At 38.7% G+C, this 19,245-nt stretch overlaps 1 protein-coding gene and 1 long non-coding RNA gene across 7 annotated transcripts in view; one reads left to right on the forward strand and one right to left on the reverse strand.

Annotated features, from left to right (window-relative positions):
• LOC131753607 (uncharacterized) overlaps positions 1-15,777 on the reverse strand; it is a 125,130-nt gene extending 109,353 nt beyond the window's left edge. The window contains exons 1-3 of one of the 6 annotated variants that reach the window (XR_010839574.1): positions 15,587-15,777; positions 3,933-4,053; positions 3,443-3,571 (exon numbers count right to left, since the gene is read on the reverse strand). This is a non-coding gene — a long non-coding RNA (uncharacterized lncRNA). The remainder of the gene's footprint in view (positions 1-3,442; positions 3,572-3,932; positions 4,054-15,586) is intronic. The other 5 variants (XR_010839569.1, XR_010839570.1, XR_010839573.1 and 2 more) reach the window with 5 other exon arrangements.
• A 109-nt stretch (positions 15,778-15,886) lies between these two features.
• Positions 15,887-19,245, forward strand: part of FBXO33 (F-box protein 33) — a 32,253-nt gene continuing 28,894 nt past the window's right edge. The window contains exon 1 of the mRNA XM_059059129.2: positions 15,887-16,702. Coding sequence (XP_058915112.1) covers positions 16,095-16,702 — 608 coding nt within the window. The 5' untranslated portion in view covers positions 15,887-16,094. The remainder of the gene's footprint in view (positions 16,703-19,245) is intronic.

Genomic DNA, 19,245 nt, shown 5'->3' on the forward strand with positions numbered 1-19,245 from the left:
CAAAATATCAATCTTTCACCCTCGATACTCCCTATCTCCCCTCCTTCATTTATTTTTTTCTCCTTTTCAGTTATCACCATCTAAGACATTATGTATTTTGCTACTTTGTCATTGTTCTACCTCACTAGAATATAAGCTACCAGAGTCATAAGTTTTTGTTTGATTGTTGATTACTATATGATTACTATACCCTTAGCAGCTAAAAGTCCTTGGCACAAAATAAGCACTCAATAAATATTTGTTAAATGAATGAAAGAACATGGCAATGCTGTACAAAATACATTAGAAGAAGAAGGAAATTATAATTAGAATACCATATTCTCAAAAACATTTATTGAGTATCAACTATGATGTAAGGCTTCTGGGGAGTACAAAGAAGAAAAAGACAATGGTGAGACATAATTAACTATACTCCAAAATAGATATTCACAACTTTCACATGAGAGTTACAAAAAAAAAGTGGTATAAGGGACTCAAGAGAAAAACTCTATTGGCAGGGGACTACTGCAGTAACCTAGGCATCAGCTGATCAGGCCCTATATTGGATAGAGTGCAATAAGAATGCAAAGGGTCATATGTGACAATGATCATAATAACAGACAGAAATAGTTGGTAGGATCTAGTGACTAGCTGAATTGGGAAAGAAAGAGCAAACCACTGCTAAACGTCAACCTTAGGTAATGACAAAAATAGTAGTGCTATTAAAAAAAAAGAGAGAGAAAAGAGGAGGAGGTTTAAAGTGGATGAAAAAATGTTAAGTCCAACATTAGACATGTTTGTTTGAGGTAACACCAGATCACATAAGAGAAAATTTCAGGACAGTTCTAGATTCAGAACTATGACTCAAGGTTAAGAATATAGTTGACCCCTGGACAACACGGGGTTAGAGATGCCAATCCTACACCCAGTCAAAAACTCATGTATAACTTTACGGTCAGCCCTCTGTATCTGTGGTTTTGCACCTGCGGATTCAACCAGCCACAAACTGTGTAGTACTATTTAAAAATCCACATATGAGTGGACTCACACAGTTTGAACACATATTGTTCAAGTGTCAACTATATAGACTTAGGAGTTATTTTCTCACAGAGAGACAACTGAACTGACAAAGGTGAGATTTCTAAGTAAAAAACTAAAGGTAAAAACCATGAGAAATAGATAACCTACGGGGAAGGGGAAGGAAGAGGTGCAACTGAACATAACAAAGAAAAAGAAGTTAGAGAGGAAGAAATAAAACAATTACACCTCAAAAGATATATATATAGCTATTAAAAATTTCTCCAGGCTTTAAAAAAATAATCAAGCTACCATCCACTTTTATATTTAGTAATTTTGAAAATATGTTCATTTAGGTACTCAAAATATCAGATGAAATCAAAGCAATAATCCAGCTCAATCTGGACTTAGAATTGTCAGACTGGTGAAATTAGGCATTTTCCTGGTAATCTCTGAAACAAAAAAAAAACTTGTGTACTTCTGCACATTGAATGGATTGGAGTGAGGATGTAAGATAAAGAAAATGATACAACAAGACTGTCACCCAGGAAACCACCTAATGGTAAATTGCTCAGCCTTCTTTTTAAATGTAACTCAACCCTGTTCAGCATCTGGCCCAGTTCCACATATATAAGGAGTATTCAATGTGTATTCATTTATAATGATAGCAAACAGAACAAGTAAGAAGACACAAAAATAGGTAAATTTAAAATAATTAGTTCAGGGCAGAGATGGGAAATGAGGAGTTTCTTTTGTTTTTGTTTTTGTGGTTCGCGGGCCTCTCACTGTTGTGGCCTCTCACATTGCGGAGCACAGGCTCCAGACGCACAGGCTCAGTGGCCATGGCTCACGGGCCCAGCTGCTCCGTGGCATGTGGGATCTTCCCAGACCGGGGCACGAACCCGTGTCCCCTACATCGGCAGGCGTATTCTCAACCACTGCGCCATCAGGGAAGCCCAGGAGTTATTTTTTAATGGGTATAGAGTTTTAGTTTGAAAAAATGAAAAAGTTCTGGAGATGGATGGTGGTTAACAGTCGCACAATAATGTGGATATATTTAACGCCACTGCACTGTATGCTTAAAATGGTAAATTTTATGTTATGTATGTTTTACTATAATAAAAAAAACTAGTTCAGCTCATATTTTGTGCTATAAGCTAAATGTTAATTCTTCAGGAGCAATGTTTATATCAATATTCTTTTTAATCCCAGATCTCTAAATTAATGACTGTAATTCAGAAACAAGGAAGAAAAGCTTTAATCTAAGATAAAACCGACAAAGGAAAATAGAGAACAAGATAAAAACAAGTTTTTTTAATTTAAAATAATTTTTATCAGATTGGATCTAGATGAAGATGGCAGACAGAATAGGAAGATCCCGAGCTCACCTCCTCCCATGGACACACACACAGAACAACTATCTCTGAAAATGTCTAAAGACTAGCAGAACAAATTTTCTACAACTAAGGATATAAAGAAAAGGCCACATCAAGATGGGTAGCAGGGGCAGAGAACCCACACCCCAGTGCAGTGACCCACAACTAGGAGGGATATCACAACCGCAGACATTCCCCCTGAGGAATAAGGGGTCTAAGCCCCATGCCAGGCTCCCCAGCCTGGGGGATCAGAATTGGGAAGACAAGCCCCCATAACATGGATGGACCTACAGAGTATTATGCTAAGTGAAATAAGTCAGAGAAACACAAATATCACATGATTTCACTTATATATGGAATCTAAAAACAAAGCAAAACAGAAACAGAGTCACAGATACAGAAAACAAACTGGAGGACACCAGAGGGGAAGTAGGTGGGGGTTAGGTAAAATAGGTGAAGGGGATTAAGAGGTACAGACCTCCAGTTATAAAATAAATGAGTAACCAAGACGTAATGTTCAGCACAGGGAATATAGTCAATAATACTGTAATACATTTGTATGGTGACATTTGGTTAATAAACTTATAGTGGTGATCAATTCATAATGTATATAAATGTCAAATCACTATGTTTACACTAAAAACTAAGATAATATTGTATTCAACTATACTTCAACCAAAAAATAATAAGTAAATAAAGATTTCAGAAGAACCAACCCAAATTACAAAAGTAGGAAAATATAAAATGAAAAACAGTCAGTGTTAAAATTAGGGAATAAAGTCAAACACAAACTGCAAACTTGGAGGAAATCATTAAATTCCTGACAAAGGAACTGTGTGGTAAAAGACAGAAGGATCCTTTCATATCTCAATCTTGAGGAGCAAGAGCTGAAGGCAAAGTCAAAGAAGAACAGTAGAAAAAATAGATGATTTTAATAGTCTGGCAAAACCGAGGCTACAGACAACTATGTGTAGGTAGCTATGAGCGAGTTCAGAACACATAGGGAAACAGACATACATAGTACGGAGAGTAGATTTTTTTAATTGATATTTTTTAATTGATATTTTCACCATTGTGTTTACTGTGTTCATTCAGAATTAGAGCTGGCAAGCAACTTCCATGACAGGAAGATCACCAACTGAATGGGATACTTCACTCCTCCAGTGTAGCAGAATTTTCAATGCATCTTCATGGTAGTCCTGAAATATAATCAGACCAGAGTCAAGTAAGATGCTAAAGCTTCTCTTCAGATGCAGCAATTTCTACCAAAAGAATAAGTACAAATTCCCCTACTGAAGCTATGAGTTCCAAACCCACGACCTTAGGATTCTGAGTGATTAAAACTATAAGAAAAACTAGTCTCATATACCCCCTTTTCATGGGCAGAACTGTTTCCCCCAAATTTCATATACTGAAATTCTAACCCCCAGTACCTCAGAATATGACTATATATATTTGAAGACAGGAGATATTATATAGGTGATTATGGTTAAATGAGGTCATTAAGGTGGCCCCAATCCAGTATGACTTATGTCCCTATAAGAAGAGGTGATCACAGACACAGAGAGGAAAGACCATGTGAAGAAGGTGTGAGAAGAAGGACGTCTACAATCCAAGGAGAGATGCTTCAGAAGGAATCAAGTCTGCAGACACCTTTATCTCAGACTTCTAGCTTCCAGAACTGTGAGAAAATAAATTTATATTGTTTTGGCTTTAAAAATAATTTATAATTTAAATAATTTTATCAATTATCAATTATTCTTCTTTAGTTTATATTTTACTTATGTACTTATTCATATTAAATCTACAATAAATTCAGCAACAACTAAAGTATCAATAAGCCAACCATAAAGGCAAAATTAAAAAGAAATGTTTCAAACAGGCAAAATGTAAAACGTACTCACTACTACTAAGTCGCATGGAAAATCAGCAACAGACATAGGAATGAAAGGTTTTCAACATGCAGTAGCTCAAGCAGTAACCAAATAAATGTTCCGGTAACTGGTCAGCTCTCTGTGGACTTAATTTTTAACTCTGCTAGGATTCTTTTCTCTCCAGATCATATTAGCACAACTCTCCTCCATTTGTAATCCAAACCCTGTTATCCCTACTGGAAATGCCACAGTGCTTTCCAACCATCCAAATCCTATGCACCCTTCAAGAAGAGCTCTCATCTCCTTTGTGAAATCCTCTTCTACTGGTCCAAAATATACTGATCTCTTCACTGCTAAATAATCATATGCTTTGTAGTCTAAATTAGTGCTTCTTGGAAATTCCCTGGTTGTCCAGTGGTTAGGACTCAGCATTCTCACTGCCATGGCCTGGGTTCAATCCCTGGTTGAGGAACTGAGATCCCGCAAGCCACAAGGTACGGCTTAAATAAATAAACAAACAAGTGCTTCTTGGAATGTGGTGAGATGTCTTTTTAAAAAATTTTTCTAATCCTTTGTGGACAGAGCCCTTTATAAAATGAAATTTAAACTACCAGAGTTTTTTTAAACTTGTAAAATAGAAACCAAATTTTATTATAAATTTGACAGACATATAATTTCTCTGTCAAATTTCTATAAAAGTTTCTAAAGCTTATTCTCAATTTCCGTACTTATATTCCAGCATAGTGGTAACAGTTCATGTTCCAGTATCAGTCTGCAGACTGCACTTTGGTTTTTTTGTTTGTTTTTAAATTTTTATTTTATATTGGAGCATAGCTGATTAACAGTGTTGTGTTAGTTTCGGGTGTATGGAAAAGTGATTCCATTATTCTGCTCAATATTCTGCTCAATTTAGGTAATAACCTAAATGGGAAAAGAACAGACTGCACTTTGAATAGCACTGGTCTAAACGACTTAAAGCTTCAATCAATGAATATTTATTTAGAAAAAAAAGTGAAATTTGAATTCAGCATTTGTGTCTAAGCGGGACTCAGATACGAAAGGGACAGTAACTCCAGAAAGTAGAGACTACATGTACAAAGGCACAGAGGTGAGAAATGACATGGCATGTTGATGACACAATGAACTGAATAGTTCTCACTTGAGGGGCATGTACTGTTAGAGAGGGAATTGAAAACCAGGGGGGGTTTACAGAAGGAAAGTATGAGCAAAGAAAAAGCACCAAACATTTCTAAAGAAGTACCATGATAGAATCAGTTGTCTGAAAAAGTAAGCTGGTAGTAGAATCAAAGTTGGGACAGAGTGAGTGTGGACTCTACACTTACAGGGATTATATATTATACCTTTGTACATGTCCTCCAGAGCCTGGAGAAGTGCTCGGCACATGGTAGACAGTAAAGCATCTTCATTAAGCAGCAGGTATTAAAAAATAATTGAAATTCTGTTAGAGGTACTAATTGAAGATATTCTATATTTATTTCAACTGACACCTAAAACTTAAATAAAAAACAATGTACAGATACTTAGGTCTGTATAACAGTGAAGAAAACTCAGCTTGGAAAGAGCTGATCATTGGCCAGCAAGAGATTTCAACAAATTTCTGAAAGACAAAAATAGAAGTGTATTGACAACTTAAACAGAACAGATTATACTAGGAGGAAGCTGCAATTGAGATGAAAGCTGATCGGTCCACTGGAACCCTAGAGGGATTCTAGGCTCAGGGATACCTGAGGAACTGTCTTAAAGGGGCATTAAGAAAGGAAGTAGCTAAGGACAGAGATGAACTGAAGATCTGAATATAGAAAAACTGTACCAAGTCAAATATTCCATGTCTACCTTCCTCTTCCACCTCTGCTCACAAAGCACACAAGGAGCCTAATATTTACCCCCAGCCAAAAACAAGAGGGTAACTCTGCTTTGTGGCAAAAATGGCCAAATGTCGACCAAAATTCATACACTTCCTCCTATAACATAGAGTTGTCCTTAAGAAATAACTACTTAGCTAAAAACATCATTTCTCAGACCCCTCTTGTATCTAGGCACGACCATATGACTAGTTTAAGCCAATGGAATGTAAATAAAAGTAATGTGTCATTTCCCTGCCAAGGCAATTAAGAAGTGCCTTCTCTGTTTTCTCTTCCCCTTCCGCTAGGAGGAGACAGAGAATCACAAGGAATTTTAAGGATGGCAGAATCACAAGACAAGAAATTCAGTGCATTAAATCACACGAAGTAAAGTTGCCTGCTGAGAGGAAGACCTTCATTGGACTAATAAAGAAGTAAAAAAATAAATGCTATTTTGTTTAGCCATTGAAATTTTCAGGTTTACTGGTTTCAGCAAATAGCATCCTTATTAATTATAGCCCTTTTTTAAAAAGGAAATAAGAAAGGGAGGGAAGGGAAAACATCACCAGAAAAATTAACTTTAAGCTATGGTTTTAGTGGCCCAGAGCCAGGCCTTCCTCTGCAGCATTTGGAAGACCAGCCGCCTGATAGTCGGCTATCCACCCACGCTAAAGGAAAGCCTGACAGCTGGCATGTTCTATTACACATACATATGAAGATGAAGAACTACGTCATTGGAACAAAAGGGACATGAATGATTATCACCAAGAGATCAGATGTGGTAGATTGAATTATGCTTGTAGTACCTTATCCTATGCAGCTAACAACAACTAGCTCATGCTTTCAACATCTTGAAAGTTCCTTGCCCAATACTGCAACTTAATTAAACTGTCTTCCATGTTACCACAGACAAGTTTTATCAAACATTTTGCTACTACATAACACAGTCATTTTTCCAGCCTCCTATAATAGTTTCCTTGCTAACCACCACCCAGTTCCAAAGCCAATGGGCATGCATTTTAAGTTTTCATTATAGCAGCACCCCACTCCTAGGTACCCATTTTTAAATTGATCAACCTTTTCCTGCAAAACAAGCAAACACAAAAATCTCAGTAACATACAAAAAATAAGCATATATTTCTCCCTTAGAAATATATTCTTTAGGTCAATTGGGGCATCTCTGTTTCAGGCTGTAGGTCAAGTTGACATCTTTTCCATGCTTCTCCATCTGGGGCTCTACAGTGGCCAGCAGATGCCTGGGACCTGTTTTATTATGCAAAGATTGGAAACTCCCTGAATGTCAAGTAGAAACATTTAACACCTCTTAAGGCCTTAGGCTCAGAACTGGTATACTGTCACTTCTGCCCAAGTTCTTCTGGCCAAAGCAAGTTGCAAGACCAAAGAGTAAATATCTGCTGAAAGTTACCTCATCTGTCATAATCCACCCTCTTGTACACAGAAGACTGTGGCTGCTATGCAGTTAAAGCTGATTAATATAAGAACCAAGACATATAAAAAGATTAAATTTTGCCATCTGGTACAACATGGTACAACATGGATGGAACCTGAGGGTATTATGCCAAGTGAACAGGTCAAGTCAGAGAAAGACAAATACTGTATGATTCCACTCACATGTAGAATATTTTAAAAATAACAAACAAAACAAAACAAAAAGCACACACACATAGATACAGAGAACAGACTGGTGGTTACCAGAGGTAAGGGTGGGTGGGGAGACAAAATGGATAAAGAGGATCAAGTGTATGGTGATGGACGGAAACTAGACTTTCGGTGGTAAGCACTTTGTTGTGCATAAAGTCGACAAATTATAATGTTGCACACATGAGATTTATGTAATGTTATAAACCAATGTTACATCAATAAACTCACACACACACACACACACACACAAAGAGAAAAACGTAAAATTACAATTAACTATCAAATCTTGGTAGGAATTTGGGGGAGGGAAGGGGAAGTAACTGAATTAAATCTTCATCTTTTATAAAAGGAAGGAAATAGTGTTTAATCAATCAAGGAGTGTAGGTAAAAGCACATAATTTAAAGTTACCTAAAGAACAAACAACAAAATGGTTCAAATGTTTGTTTCTGGGGGTAGGCCTAACAATGGGAGGCAAGGAATAAAAAACTGTTGCTTTTCATCAAAAGTACTTTTGTACTACATTTTTTTGTTGCCATGTTCATGTAATACTCTAAGAAAAAAAAGTAATGAATTTCTACTAGATGCTTCTTGCTTAAAGGCTAGATTTTAGAGAGAATATTCCTGTATATAAATTGAATACCATGGGGAAAAAAACCCTGTATCCTTCAAGTGAAGGGAAATTTTGTTATATTTTCCTTGTGGTGCAAAAGCATGAGTTCCCCCTTAATATTCAATATAAGTGAAGAAGTAGTTCACATTCTTAGAGAATGCAGTCAGGAGCTGATACATTTTAATATTTAGAAATTTACTTAACATCACTTTGGCTTTAAAAAATTCTTAATATGGAAAAACTTATAAAACTTGAGTGATCTGCTGCTACTCACAATATAAGGAATTGATATGAATACTACCCACTGAAAAGTATATAGGTACAACAAAATGAAGGTAGAAAGCAAACACTAATATATTATTTAAACAATAATTACAGACTACAGATAGAAAATACAGGTCATTCGGGTCAACAATTCTTTCCAACCACAGCCGACATCACAAATCAAACATGGCACTCTTCCCAGCAGAACAAGGGAACAACCTCAATTTCCAAAATCCTTCTCAACACAGAACTACTCATCCTCCAAAACTGTTTAGAGTTGGCATATCAAGCGAAACTTTCTTGCCCTAGAGCAAAGCAACACGCCAATTAATGTTTGCTGTATGAAAATATTCACTTCATTTCACCTTTTTGGCACTTAAAAGGCTTAAGAGATTTTTCCAAAGGATTAAATATTAAATTCTGCAATGAGAACATTGTGGTAATTGACCATGAAGAATATATCTCTTCATGACAGAGTCTCATGGTTATTCAACTAGGATAACTTGGAAGTCTGATGAGTACTCCAGGAGTTAGGGAAGCCAAATAGACTGTCTGAACACTATTCAACAACTATTTAAAAGATCAGTTGACAGCTTAGACCATTTTTGTTCTATACAGAGTTCTAGGCATCTCTGGATAAAAAGTTACTGAGCCATGGTATCTAGCAGATAGATTTCAGAGTGGTTGCTGGCTCACACCCTGTTCGGAACAAAGCTCCCTCCTCTCTTCATCCAAATCCCTACATCCATCTGTCCAAAGCATTCAGCATATTACTCCATCCTCCCAAATTCAGCTAATTGGACTAGGGTAGGACTCTTTACCTTAAAGCAGCCAATCAACAGGAATACCATCAACTTTTTTTGTTGCCTGTCTCCCCAAAATAACCCAGTCAGATCCTCACAAGAATTTCAACAGGAGACAAAGAACAAATTTGCAACTAGAAGACCATGTAGACTAGTAAGGGCCAGCAGTTGGGCCCTATGCAAAATGAAAACGCAAAGGAAGCCTACTGAAAAGGAGAGACAGACTACGGAACAATTAGTTCCTGTTTTTAGTTCCCCATGTAGTCCCTGTGAGGATCAGGTGTGCTCTAATGCATGTGTATGGATGTCCTCAAAACTCCCTAAAGTAACCAGGAAAAAAGAAAAAGAAAAAAAAATCCCCTCATTACTTAAGCTAGTTAAGAAACTAAAGGAACCCAGTTAAAGTGACTGCTTAGAGACAGTACCCTTGGAGTAACAGTCCTATGAGCCTCACTGTGGGATACTGCCTATATGTAATATAAGCTGTACAGCTCAAACCAAGATCATTAAAATCAGCCAATTACTGATTTTGACCAGAAGTCAAGGAACACTATTGGCTGTATCAGCTGCATTAAAGACAGTGATATTCAGTTTTTAATAACAAAAGGTACCCCTAAAAATACCCATCCTCTTGAATAAAAGGCAGGAAAACAGTAATGCTATTAAATAGACATTCAAGTTAAACCTATTTTCTTTCTTTTTCTTTAAACTCTGAAAGGAATGAATGAAAATAATAGCTCTGGGAGTGGACTTAAAACACAGGAATTAGCTAGCAGGCCTAGCTCTTGGAACACAAAGTGGCCCCAGCCCACATGTATGAGAGCTCTTTGGTTAAAAAGTTGTAACCAGGCATCCTGCAGACTACTCTGGTTTTGCTTGCCCACGGAATATTTTTAATGTGAAAGCTAGCAATCAGGACATTTCATCTTTTAAAAAATTAGTGTTTTAGTTTCTCTTGAAAAACTAGGAAATCTGGAAACACAGAGCCCAGTTTCCCACTGGGAAAGGCATCCTCTGGTAAGCAGCAGTCCTCCCCACTACCTATCATATTGCTTAGGACCCAATTCTTCTCTTATTGCTCCTGTCTCCTTTAGGATATGGGCTATCAATCCCTGCTTTATTGATATAGATCCTCCAGTTCACAAATTTGCACAACCAACTTGTGAGTGGCTTGGTTAACATCAGTTCTGACATCAACAACATGGTGCAACTAGGAAAAAAAACAAAACAGACTTGGTCCTTTGTCCTGCATCCAGCTCACCAGTGCAGACCTTCCCTACCCTAAAGACAAATGCCTTTCAATCCTTTATTTCTTTTTCCTGTAATATGACCTCACTAGGAACCATTCCAATCTGTCAGACAAGGGTGGAGAGAAAGAATCAAGTTCCCAGTTCTATTCTCCCAGGAGGCTCCTGTGCCTCTAAGTAACTTTATGGGTGCAGATAATAGATAATTGGAAGGAAGTTACATCATCTCTACCTGCCCAAAGTGTCTGAAACCCACACTCTGCTCAGAAAAAAAAAATTCTTTCAAAAAATGTTTGAATTTAGGCAGTTTGCATGTCTATTGGTAGCCTTGAACATCTTTTCATGATGTAGCTAAAATAAAATCTGTATCACAGATTTTTTTCTGTTATGAAATGTCAAGTGATTCAGCATAATAAAAGTTATATTTTTATAACTATTGTCTGGCAATGGAGAGAAAGCTAGAGTAAAAATATATTTAATACCCTAATAACCAAACTGGAAAAAGCATTAAACTTAGTATGTTAGGAAAGGAAGAACATAAGAATATTGAATGTTTAATTTCTCTCCAGAAAAATACATTAACAGGAATTAAGGTATCTCTATAAAAGAATCAATCGTAATAAACATAACAAGAAAAATGGAACGAACACTTGACCATCAACAGGCACGCATATCAACCCACCAGGGTACATATCCGTCTTGATGTTATACTCTTATCCACCATTCGTTGCCTAGGTTTCAAATCCAAATAAGCATGGGTAGTTGCTATAGTGACAATATGCCACTTTTGGAACCAGAAGCTTAGTACTACTGAGTACTTATGGGCTTCATAACGTCAGTACTTCCTCCCACGCTTTGAATCATAGCTCAGACATTATAACTTCACAAAATGTGATTTCATTCTGTCCTTTAAAGAAGTCAATTTTGTTACTTTATCAAAAAGTTTACCAAAAATAATTTATAATTTACATAGTACAATAAATGTCAAGAGAAATAACCTAACTCACTTAACATGCTAAGAATATACATAATAAGTACTTAATGGAATAATATTAAAGATGTTGGCTTAATAAAATAAATTGTATGCCATCATTGAAATGTACTGTGTTTTAACTGTAACTGAGCAAGATCATAACTTATTAATTCATGTCTTAGCTCATTGTTATTAATAGCAGTATTCCTACCATTCTTCATTTAATATGAAAATTAAATGAAGTTTTTAAAATTCAAAAACAACACTAAGAAGCTTAATTTTATTTTATAGCAGATTGATATAGAGGTACTTCCTGACTTACAATGAGGCTATGTTCCAGTAAATCCATCATAAATTGAAAATGTTAAAAATGCATTTAAATACACCTAACCTACCAAACATCATAGCTTAGCCTAGCCTACCTTAAACATGCTCAGAACACATTAGCCTACAGTTGGCTAATCATCTAACACAAAGCCTATTTTATAATAAAGTGTTGAATAGTTCATTTAATTTATTGTATACTGTTCTGAAAGTGAAAAACAGAATAGTTTTTAGTCTATTGGTTGTTTACCCTCAATATCATGGGGCCAACTGGGAGCTGGGGCTCACTGCCACTCCCCAGCATCATGAGAGAGTATCTTACCGCATATCACTAGCCCGGGAAAAGATAAAAATTCTAAGTATGGTTTCTACTGAATGCATATTGCTTTTGCACCACTGTAAAGTTTAAAAATCATAAGTAGAACCATCTACTTTGGAGACTATCTGTATTTTTATTTCCTTTAGGAACTACTCCTAATAATTAAAGATTAATTATTAATGGTATCCAAGGAGAAGGTAGTTTGTTGCTAGTAAAACACTAAGAATAAGGAAAAATATAGGTCTCAAATCAATCAGAGAATATCTCCAAATCATCAAAGAGTCAGAGACTAGGAACCCTCATACGTTGCTGTTAGGACTGGAAAATGATACAATCACTTTAGAAAACAGTTTGGAAGTTTCTCCAAAAGTTACACATAGAACTATCAAGCAACCTATCATTTCCACTTCTAGGTATCTACCCAAGAGAAATGAAAACATATATTCACAAAAGACTTGGACATGAATATTTACAGAAATGGTATTCATAATAGCCAAAAACTGAAATCTAAACGTTAATCAGGGAATTCCCTGGCGGTCCAGTAGTTAGGACTTGCGCTTTCATTGCCAGGACCTCGGTTCAATCCCTGATCAGGGAACTAAGCACGGCCAAAAAAATAAATGTTTATCAATTGGTAAATAGGTAGACCAAAACTAACTAAATAAATAAAATGAAATTCTATTCAGCAATAAAAAGGAATGAATTAATGACATGCTACATCATGGATGAACCTCAAAAATATTATGCTAAGTGAAAGAAGCCAGACACAAGAGATCATATATTGTATGATTCCATTTATATCAAATGTTCAGAAAAGGCAAATTTATAGAGATGGAAAGTGCATTAGTGGCTGCCTGGAGGAAGAAGTGAGGATTAGCTGCAAATGGGTATTTGGAATCTTATCAAAGGGATGAAAATGTTCTAAAACCGATTTACAGTGTTGGTTGTACCATTTGATAAAATTACTAAATTGTTAAGGTGTATACTTAAAATGAATGAATTATATATGAAAACTATATCTCAGTAAAATAGGGTTTTTTAAAAAAGGTCAGAGAACATCAGAGTTGCAGGGAACCTTGCCAAAACTCTCTACTTATACAGATGAAGAAAGTGAGGCCCCAAAGGGTTAAGCAACTTGTTTAAATGTCACCCAGCTAGATCACGACAAAAGTAAAAAAGAAAAAAGACCAAAATCCAGCCTCACATTCCCACCCAGTCCAGTGTTACCTCTACTAAAAATGCTCAAGGAATTTTTAAATATTATAGTAATAATTACATAGATTTCTTCGTGAAGAGTTCTAGAAGTATCTTCAAAATCTGAGAACTGAAAAGAATGATTGATTAAAACATAACAAAAATGTTATGAGAATGTGATGTTCAGAAAAAATAAAAGCTAGAAAAACTCGTTGTCACTCTTTGAAGCCATATAACTTACTTTCAACACTGGTAATAAAAGAAAAAGAACTAAGCATTTTTTCTGCCTTTTCAATAGGACCTGTATTTCAGGGTAACTAAATGTTGCCAGTTTGTGAAAGGAAGCTTCTCCTATACAGAAGAATGCAAATTAATAAATGTAGATGGAATGAAAGAATTAGAAATTATCATTTTGGAACCCATAATACAATTAAGATTCAGGCAAGTATTATCAATTATTGTTAAGGCCATTAAGTGAATGGTTGATGGAGAAGTTGGACATTTGTAAAAAATAACATCTCACAGATTTTGTTTTAAGGTTTAACAAAACACAGAACTTTATATGGAGGAAGATCAAAATTAACCTAATCAAGCCTTTAGCATTAGTGCCCCAGTTTATTAGAAATTCGGGTACTAGAATAGTAAGCTAAACACCAAGAGAAAGTAGTCAAATAATTACAGAAAGGGAGATATTCTACAGGACATTAAGCCTCCTCTCTTTAGCTAATCATAGAGACAAAAAAAAAGAAAAAAGTGTGTGTTAGGCGGTGACTATTCTAGATTAAGAGACTTGAAATACAAACAAAAACAAGTGTGGTCCTTAAACGGATCCTGGTTTGGACAAAACAGCTATAAAGAACATTTGGGAGATAACTAGATAAATTTGAAGATGGGTTATTAGATAACAGAAGTTATTTAAGTGTGATAATATTATTTTTGTTATATAGTAATATGCTTTTAGAGATGCATACTGAAGTACTTATAAGTGGGAGATCCAGATGTCCATGGTTCACTTCAAAATATTTCAATGAATTTAAAATATAAAAAATTTAAATCCAAGTCTCAACTTCCTAATTCACTGCTGTTTCTATTAGTGTTCATTCATAAAAATATAATAATAATTATATAGCAGAATCTCTTGCAGACAAGAGGTTCAGAGAAGTGAGCTACCATGAAGGCTAGCTTTTTTCTTTTTTTTCTACAGGTATCAAAATGAAGATAACACATCACTGGCAACGTGGTATGTGCAAGACACCAAAAGTCATCAAAGCACCATGAATGGAGAGTTTTGCCTTCAAAGAGCTAAAAATATCTAGTAGAACAGCTTCTTGGAGTTAATCACTAGAAAACTAGGCTGTTCCACGATCATAGTTAAGGCTTTGAAGCAGCAGCCTCACTAAAGCAATCCTCAATTATTACATAAAATCACTTACTCCTTTTCTGACTTCACTGCCCCTTACAATCAGTTAACTACTTCCCAAGTTGCGATGAAATTAAGATACACTCTTTCGAAAATTCCTCTCTCAAATTAGGGGCGCCAAGCTAAAGAAAACCTTTACCATAACAATAAGCTTCTTTACACCCAGGGCCTCAAAACCGGGAACTCGAGCCTCCCTCAAACCGCGGAATAGAGGCCGATTATCAACCAACAAACCTAACTCATTCGCCTTTTTTTCTCCTCTCCCTCTAAATCCAAAGGGTGGCGCTGTCCTCACTGCTTCCCCACACACCAGGTGTACGCGCAGGTCCACTTCGAGGTCCGAACAAGGAATGGGGGGTGCCCACTCGCGACCTCTGTCCGGCCTCCAGCCGCCCCGCCCCGCACTTCTCCTCTACGCGACCCAGCCCCTCCGGGGAAGCCCGCGACTGCGCCCGCACCCCATCCTTAGCGGCTCTCTCTCAGAAACTCTCAACAATACTCCAGGCAGGTGGGACGGCTGAGAAAGACCCAAGCCACCACTCTGGCTCTTGAGTCCTCAGCCCAGCAACAGAGAAACGTATAGTGAGAAGCGTCACGAGCCCTTGCACCAACGCGAGTTCCGCCACTTCCACCGCCTGAGCGCCCAAGTTAACCGACTTACAGACTTGACGGAACTCGGCGGCCTCTGTGACACGGGAGGCGGCGCCCATCGCCGACATCGCCGGCACAGCCGCCACCACCCGCGCTTCCTGCCCCTCCCCGCCGGTCTGCCTGCTTGCGTCAGGAATCACGTGCTGCTTCTCCCTTCCCTACAGTCAATCTGGCGCTCCTTTCTTCCGGAAGTCGCGCCCAGTCACGCAGGGCTCCTCCCATCACCGGTGACGTCAAACTCAGTTCCTACCACTGCTCTGCCTCAGCCTCCAGGCGCGGGGAGGGTGCCGTTTCCTTACAATAAATCCTGCCGCTTCCGGGCCCCTAACCAGTCCAAGCGAGGGTTTTGAAGTTCCTGAGTGTGCAGGCCTCGGATGCGCATGAGTAGAGTTTGAGACGCCAGAGCCTGGCTATCTGGAGGCCACCCCCGCAGAGGATATTCCCCCTCTCCGTAACTTGTCCTGCACTTGGTTCCGCCGAGACCCACGACGGTTCCGCCCCCTTCTTCCTTGTCATTGATGTTGTTGTTCTTGTCAGTGCCGCAGCCCCGACCACCGGGAGCCCGAACCCGAGCCGGGGCCGCCCGGGTGGCGCGGTGGCGGCGGCAGCGGCTGCGGCTGCAGCAGCTGCGACGGCTGCGGGGGCTGCTCCGGGGACTGCGGGGGCGGCCGAGGACCGGCAGCCGGCGGCGGGGCCGAATGGCTCTGTGCGGGCAAGCGGCAGGCGCCGCGTCGCTGCCCAGCGAGCTAATCGTGCACATCTTCTCCTTCCTGTCCGCGTCCGACCGGCTACGGGCCTCCGCCTCCTGTTCGCACTGGCGCGAGTGCCTCTTCTACCCGGCTCTCTGGCCCCAGCTCCGTATCTGCCTCCGCGTCTCGCCCTCGGAGCAGCCACGGCTCGAATTCCTCATGCGCAAGTGCGGCTGGTTCGTGCGAGAGCTGCGCGTTGAATTCGCCGCGGAGAATTACCTGAGCGGCGGAGGCGGCCTGGGCGATGGAGGCCGCGTCGACACCGGGACTGGCGGGGAAGAAGTCGAAGCCCTTCAGCTCTCAACCCGTTGGCTGGAAGTGCTACGCACCTACTTAGAGCTGGTGCTGTGCGTGCTGGTCAGCATCCGGAACAACAGGTAGGCTCTTCGCGGCCCCTGCGTTCAACCTTCTCTCCTTCTCTCCCCGCTCCTCCTCTCCGGGGCGCAGGGTCGCCTCCTTCTTCACACCTCGAAACAGATTCAGTGCGGATACGCCCCGCCCGCTTCAGCGTTGCTCTTTTCAGTGACTGGGGGTGTCAGTTCTAATCCGGCGATTCCTTTGAGGTGGGAGGGCGTAATGGGACTCATCATAATACTTTATAAACAGTGAAGGACTTAGTGTTTATCAGACAGCACTCCTGGCGCCTTCCAGGCACTGTCTCATCCATCCTTTCGGTAGCAGTGGGATGGAGTTGACAGGCGCCGTCATTCTTCATTTTACAGATGGGAGAGCTGAAGCTTGGAGGGTGAGGCCCAGAGTGAGTCTTGGGAGAAACAAACCATAATCCGTTTTTTTTTGTTTCTGAATCTATCCATTCAGAATAGTTCGTGGTGGGGGAAGGAGTAGGTATGCTACTGGTTTCTCATAGTTACAAGACTCTCCTTGCAAAAAATCTTTGACAGCCATTTTCTTACCGGGAATAGTTTTGATTAACTAGGCCAGGCACAAAGAGTAGGAGTGTTTGTTAAAGGGATTGGGGAACAGCCTGATCATCAGGATTGGAAGTCCCTCCCCTTTGCACCTCCAGACTCAGCTTATCCCCAGTGATTCACCTAAAAGTAGCACAGTACAGCTTGGTGTTTGCTATGTTGGGGGAACTGGCCGGTGTCTGTAAAGAGTAAGCCCTAATGGTAGTGGTTTTGCATCAAGAATTTACTGTAATTCTGGGGCTAACTTCCTATGTTCTGGCCCATTGTCCTAATCAGTGTTTCCATTATTTATCTACTGCCCTCTCCAAAATCCTATTAATGTAGATTTTCTGTATCTGGATATCCTAACTAACCTTGCAATTAAACTATGAGGTAGAGGAAAGCTCAAAAGTTCAAAAAAGGAGCAACTTAGCAATAATAGTTTAGCAGTTTGCAAGTACTTTCACATTTACTATCTTATTTGATCCTTTCAATGACCCTGTGAGTTAGTCGGGACAGCTGTTATTATCCCTATTTTATAGAAAGGAAACTGAAGCAAGTGATGTGCACATTGTCGTACAGCACTGTTTTTCTCTAAAAGCAGTGTTCTTCCTTTTGCAATAAACACATTATGTTGAACAGGATGGACTGAAGGTCCTAGTTTAATGCTAGGTGAGATAGATATATATTCTTAATTCTGTGTTTGAATCACAAGGGTGGGAGATAAGCATATAGCTCCAAGTTGTATCTGGAGCATGGCTCCATCATTCCAGTGGGCTGTGTATTTCCCCAGCTTTTCACACCAAGCCATTTCATTTCATTACTTTGATTTTATGTGGCAAAAGAGGCTGTTCAAGGCTGTGAGTTGGTCTTGATCAGGTTGGAGACTCTTTTTCAGAGTTGAATGTATGGCTTGAGGCCCAACTGACCTAGAAGTTAGAAAGATTCAGTCAGTGAGCACTTAATACTGATGAGACCAATGTGGGGGGGGGGTGTTGAATTCAGCAAGTATCAATTAGATTTTTCTTGAGATCAGATAGCAGTTCTGAGCAGCCATCTAAAAATGCGTGTCTTTTGTCCAAGTAAGAACAAGTCTTGCAAAGTGCCTGGTTCCTTTTAAGTGTTTTAATAACTGAATGGATAAAGGTTATATAGGCAAAATAGTGGTACACCACATCTTTGCTTTTTCTTTCCCTCCCTTCCTCACCCCTACCACTTTTTTTTCCTGCTGTATTGAGGTATAATTGACAAAGTGTACCTACCCCTTTTATTAGCATCCCAATCTACTTGTCTATAAGACTAGCCTATAAATAATCTTTATATATTTGGAAAGAAGTTGATCTCAACTTTATTTTTGAAAATATCTTGAGATACTCTAGTAATATTGGAAGTATTAATATGGATGTTAAAAACTTAAAGGAAACTAGTTTTATTTAAACACATTTAAAAATGTTTTTAAACCAAGTTGGTTTTTTGGTAACTCTGATAAAGCCTATTCTTATTTCATTCCATAATCATTTAACCATCAGACTCAGATTCAGTGAAGACTCAAACAACTTAATTCAGTATTTTTTTGGTTTTCTAAAATCATAAAATTTAATAACTAATGAGAAAAATCAACATTTGACATTGTTCTTTACATTTCCAAGTTAAATTTACAGTGGTTTTTCTTTATGATTTCTACCATTTCGTAGGTAGAAAAGGGGTATATGAAACCTACCAAGTCACAAGCTTTATGTTTCCAGGCTTTGTGTTGAATTTCTTTAAATAATTCATACAATTCAGACTGTTATTTTGTTGTATTCAGTTATTTTCATGTCTTTAAAGAAAAGAACTAAAACCATAACCTTGAATTGTGGGAACTTTTCAAGGGTACTGTTCTGAGAGGATAATTGGCATTTTGTTTTGCTTGATTCCTGGGTTTCATATACACACATACTCTCAAGAGTGACTATAGCCACCTTACCAATATCTTAAGTGTTAGGAACAACTGATGAGTAACAAAGAGGTAC

Source organism: Kogia breviceps, chromosome 3, assembly GCF_026419965.1.
Source record: "Kogia breviceps isolate mKogBre1 chromosome 3, mKogBre1 haplotype 1, whole genome shotgun sequence".
NCBI classification, from domain to species: domain Eukaryota; kingdom Metazoa; phylum Chordata; class Mammalia; order Artiodactyla; family Physeteridae; genus Kogia; species Kogia breviceps.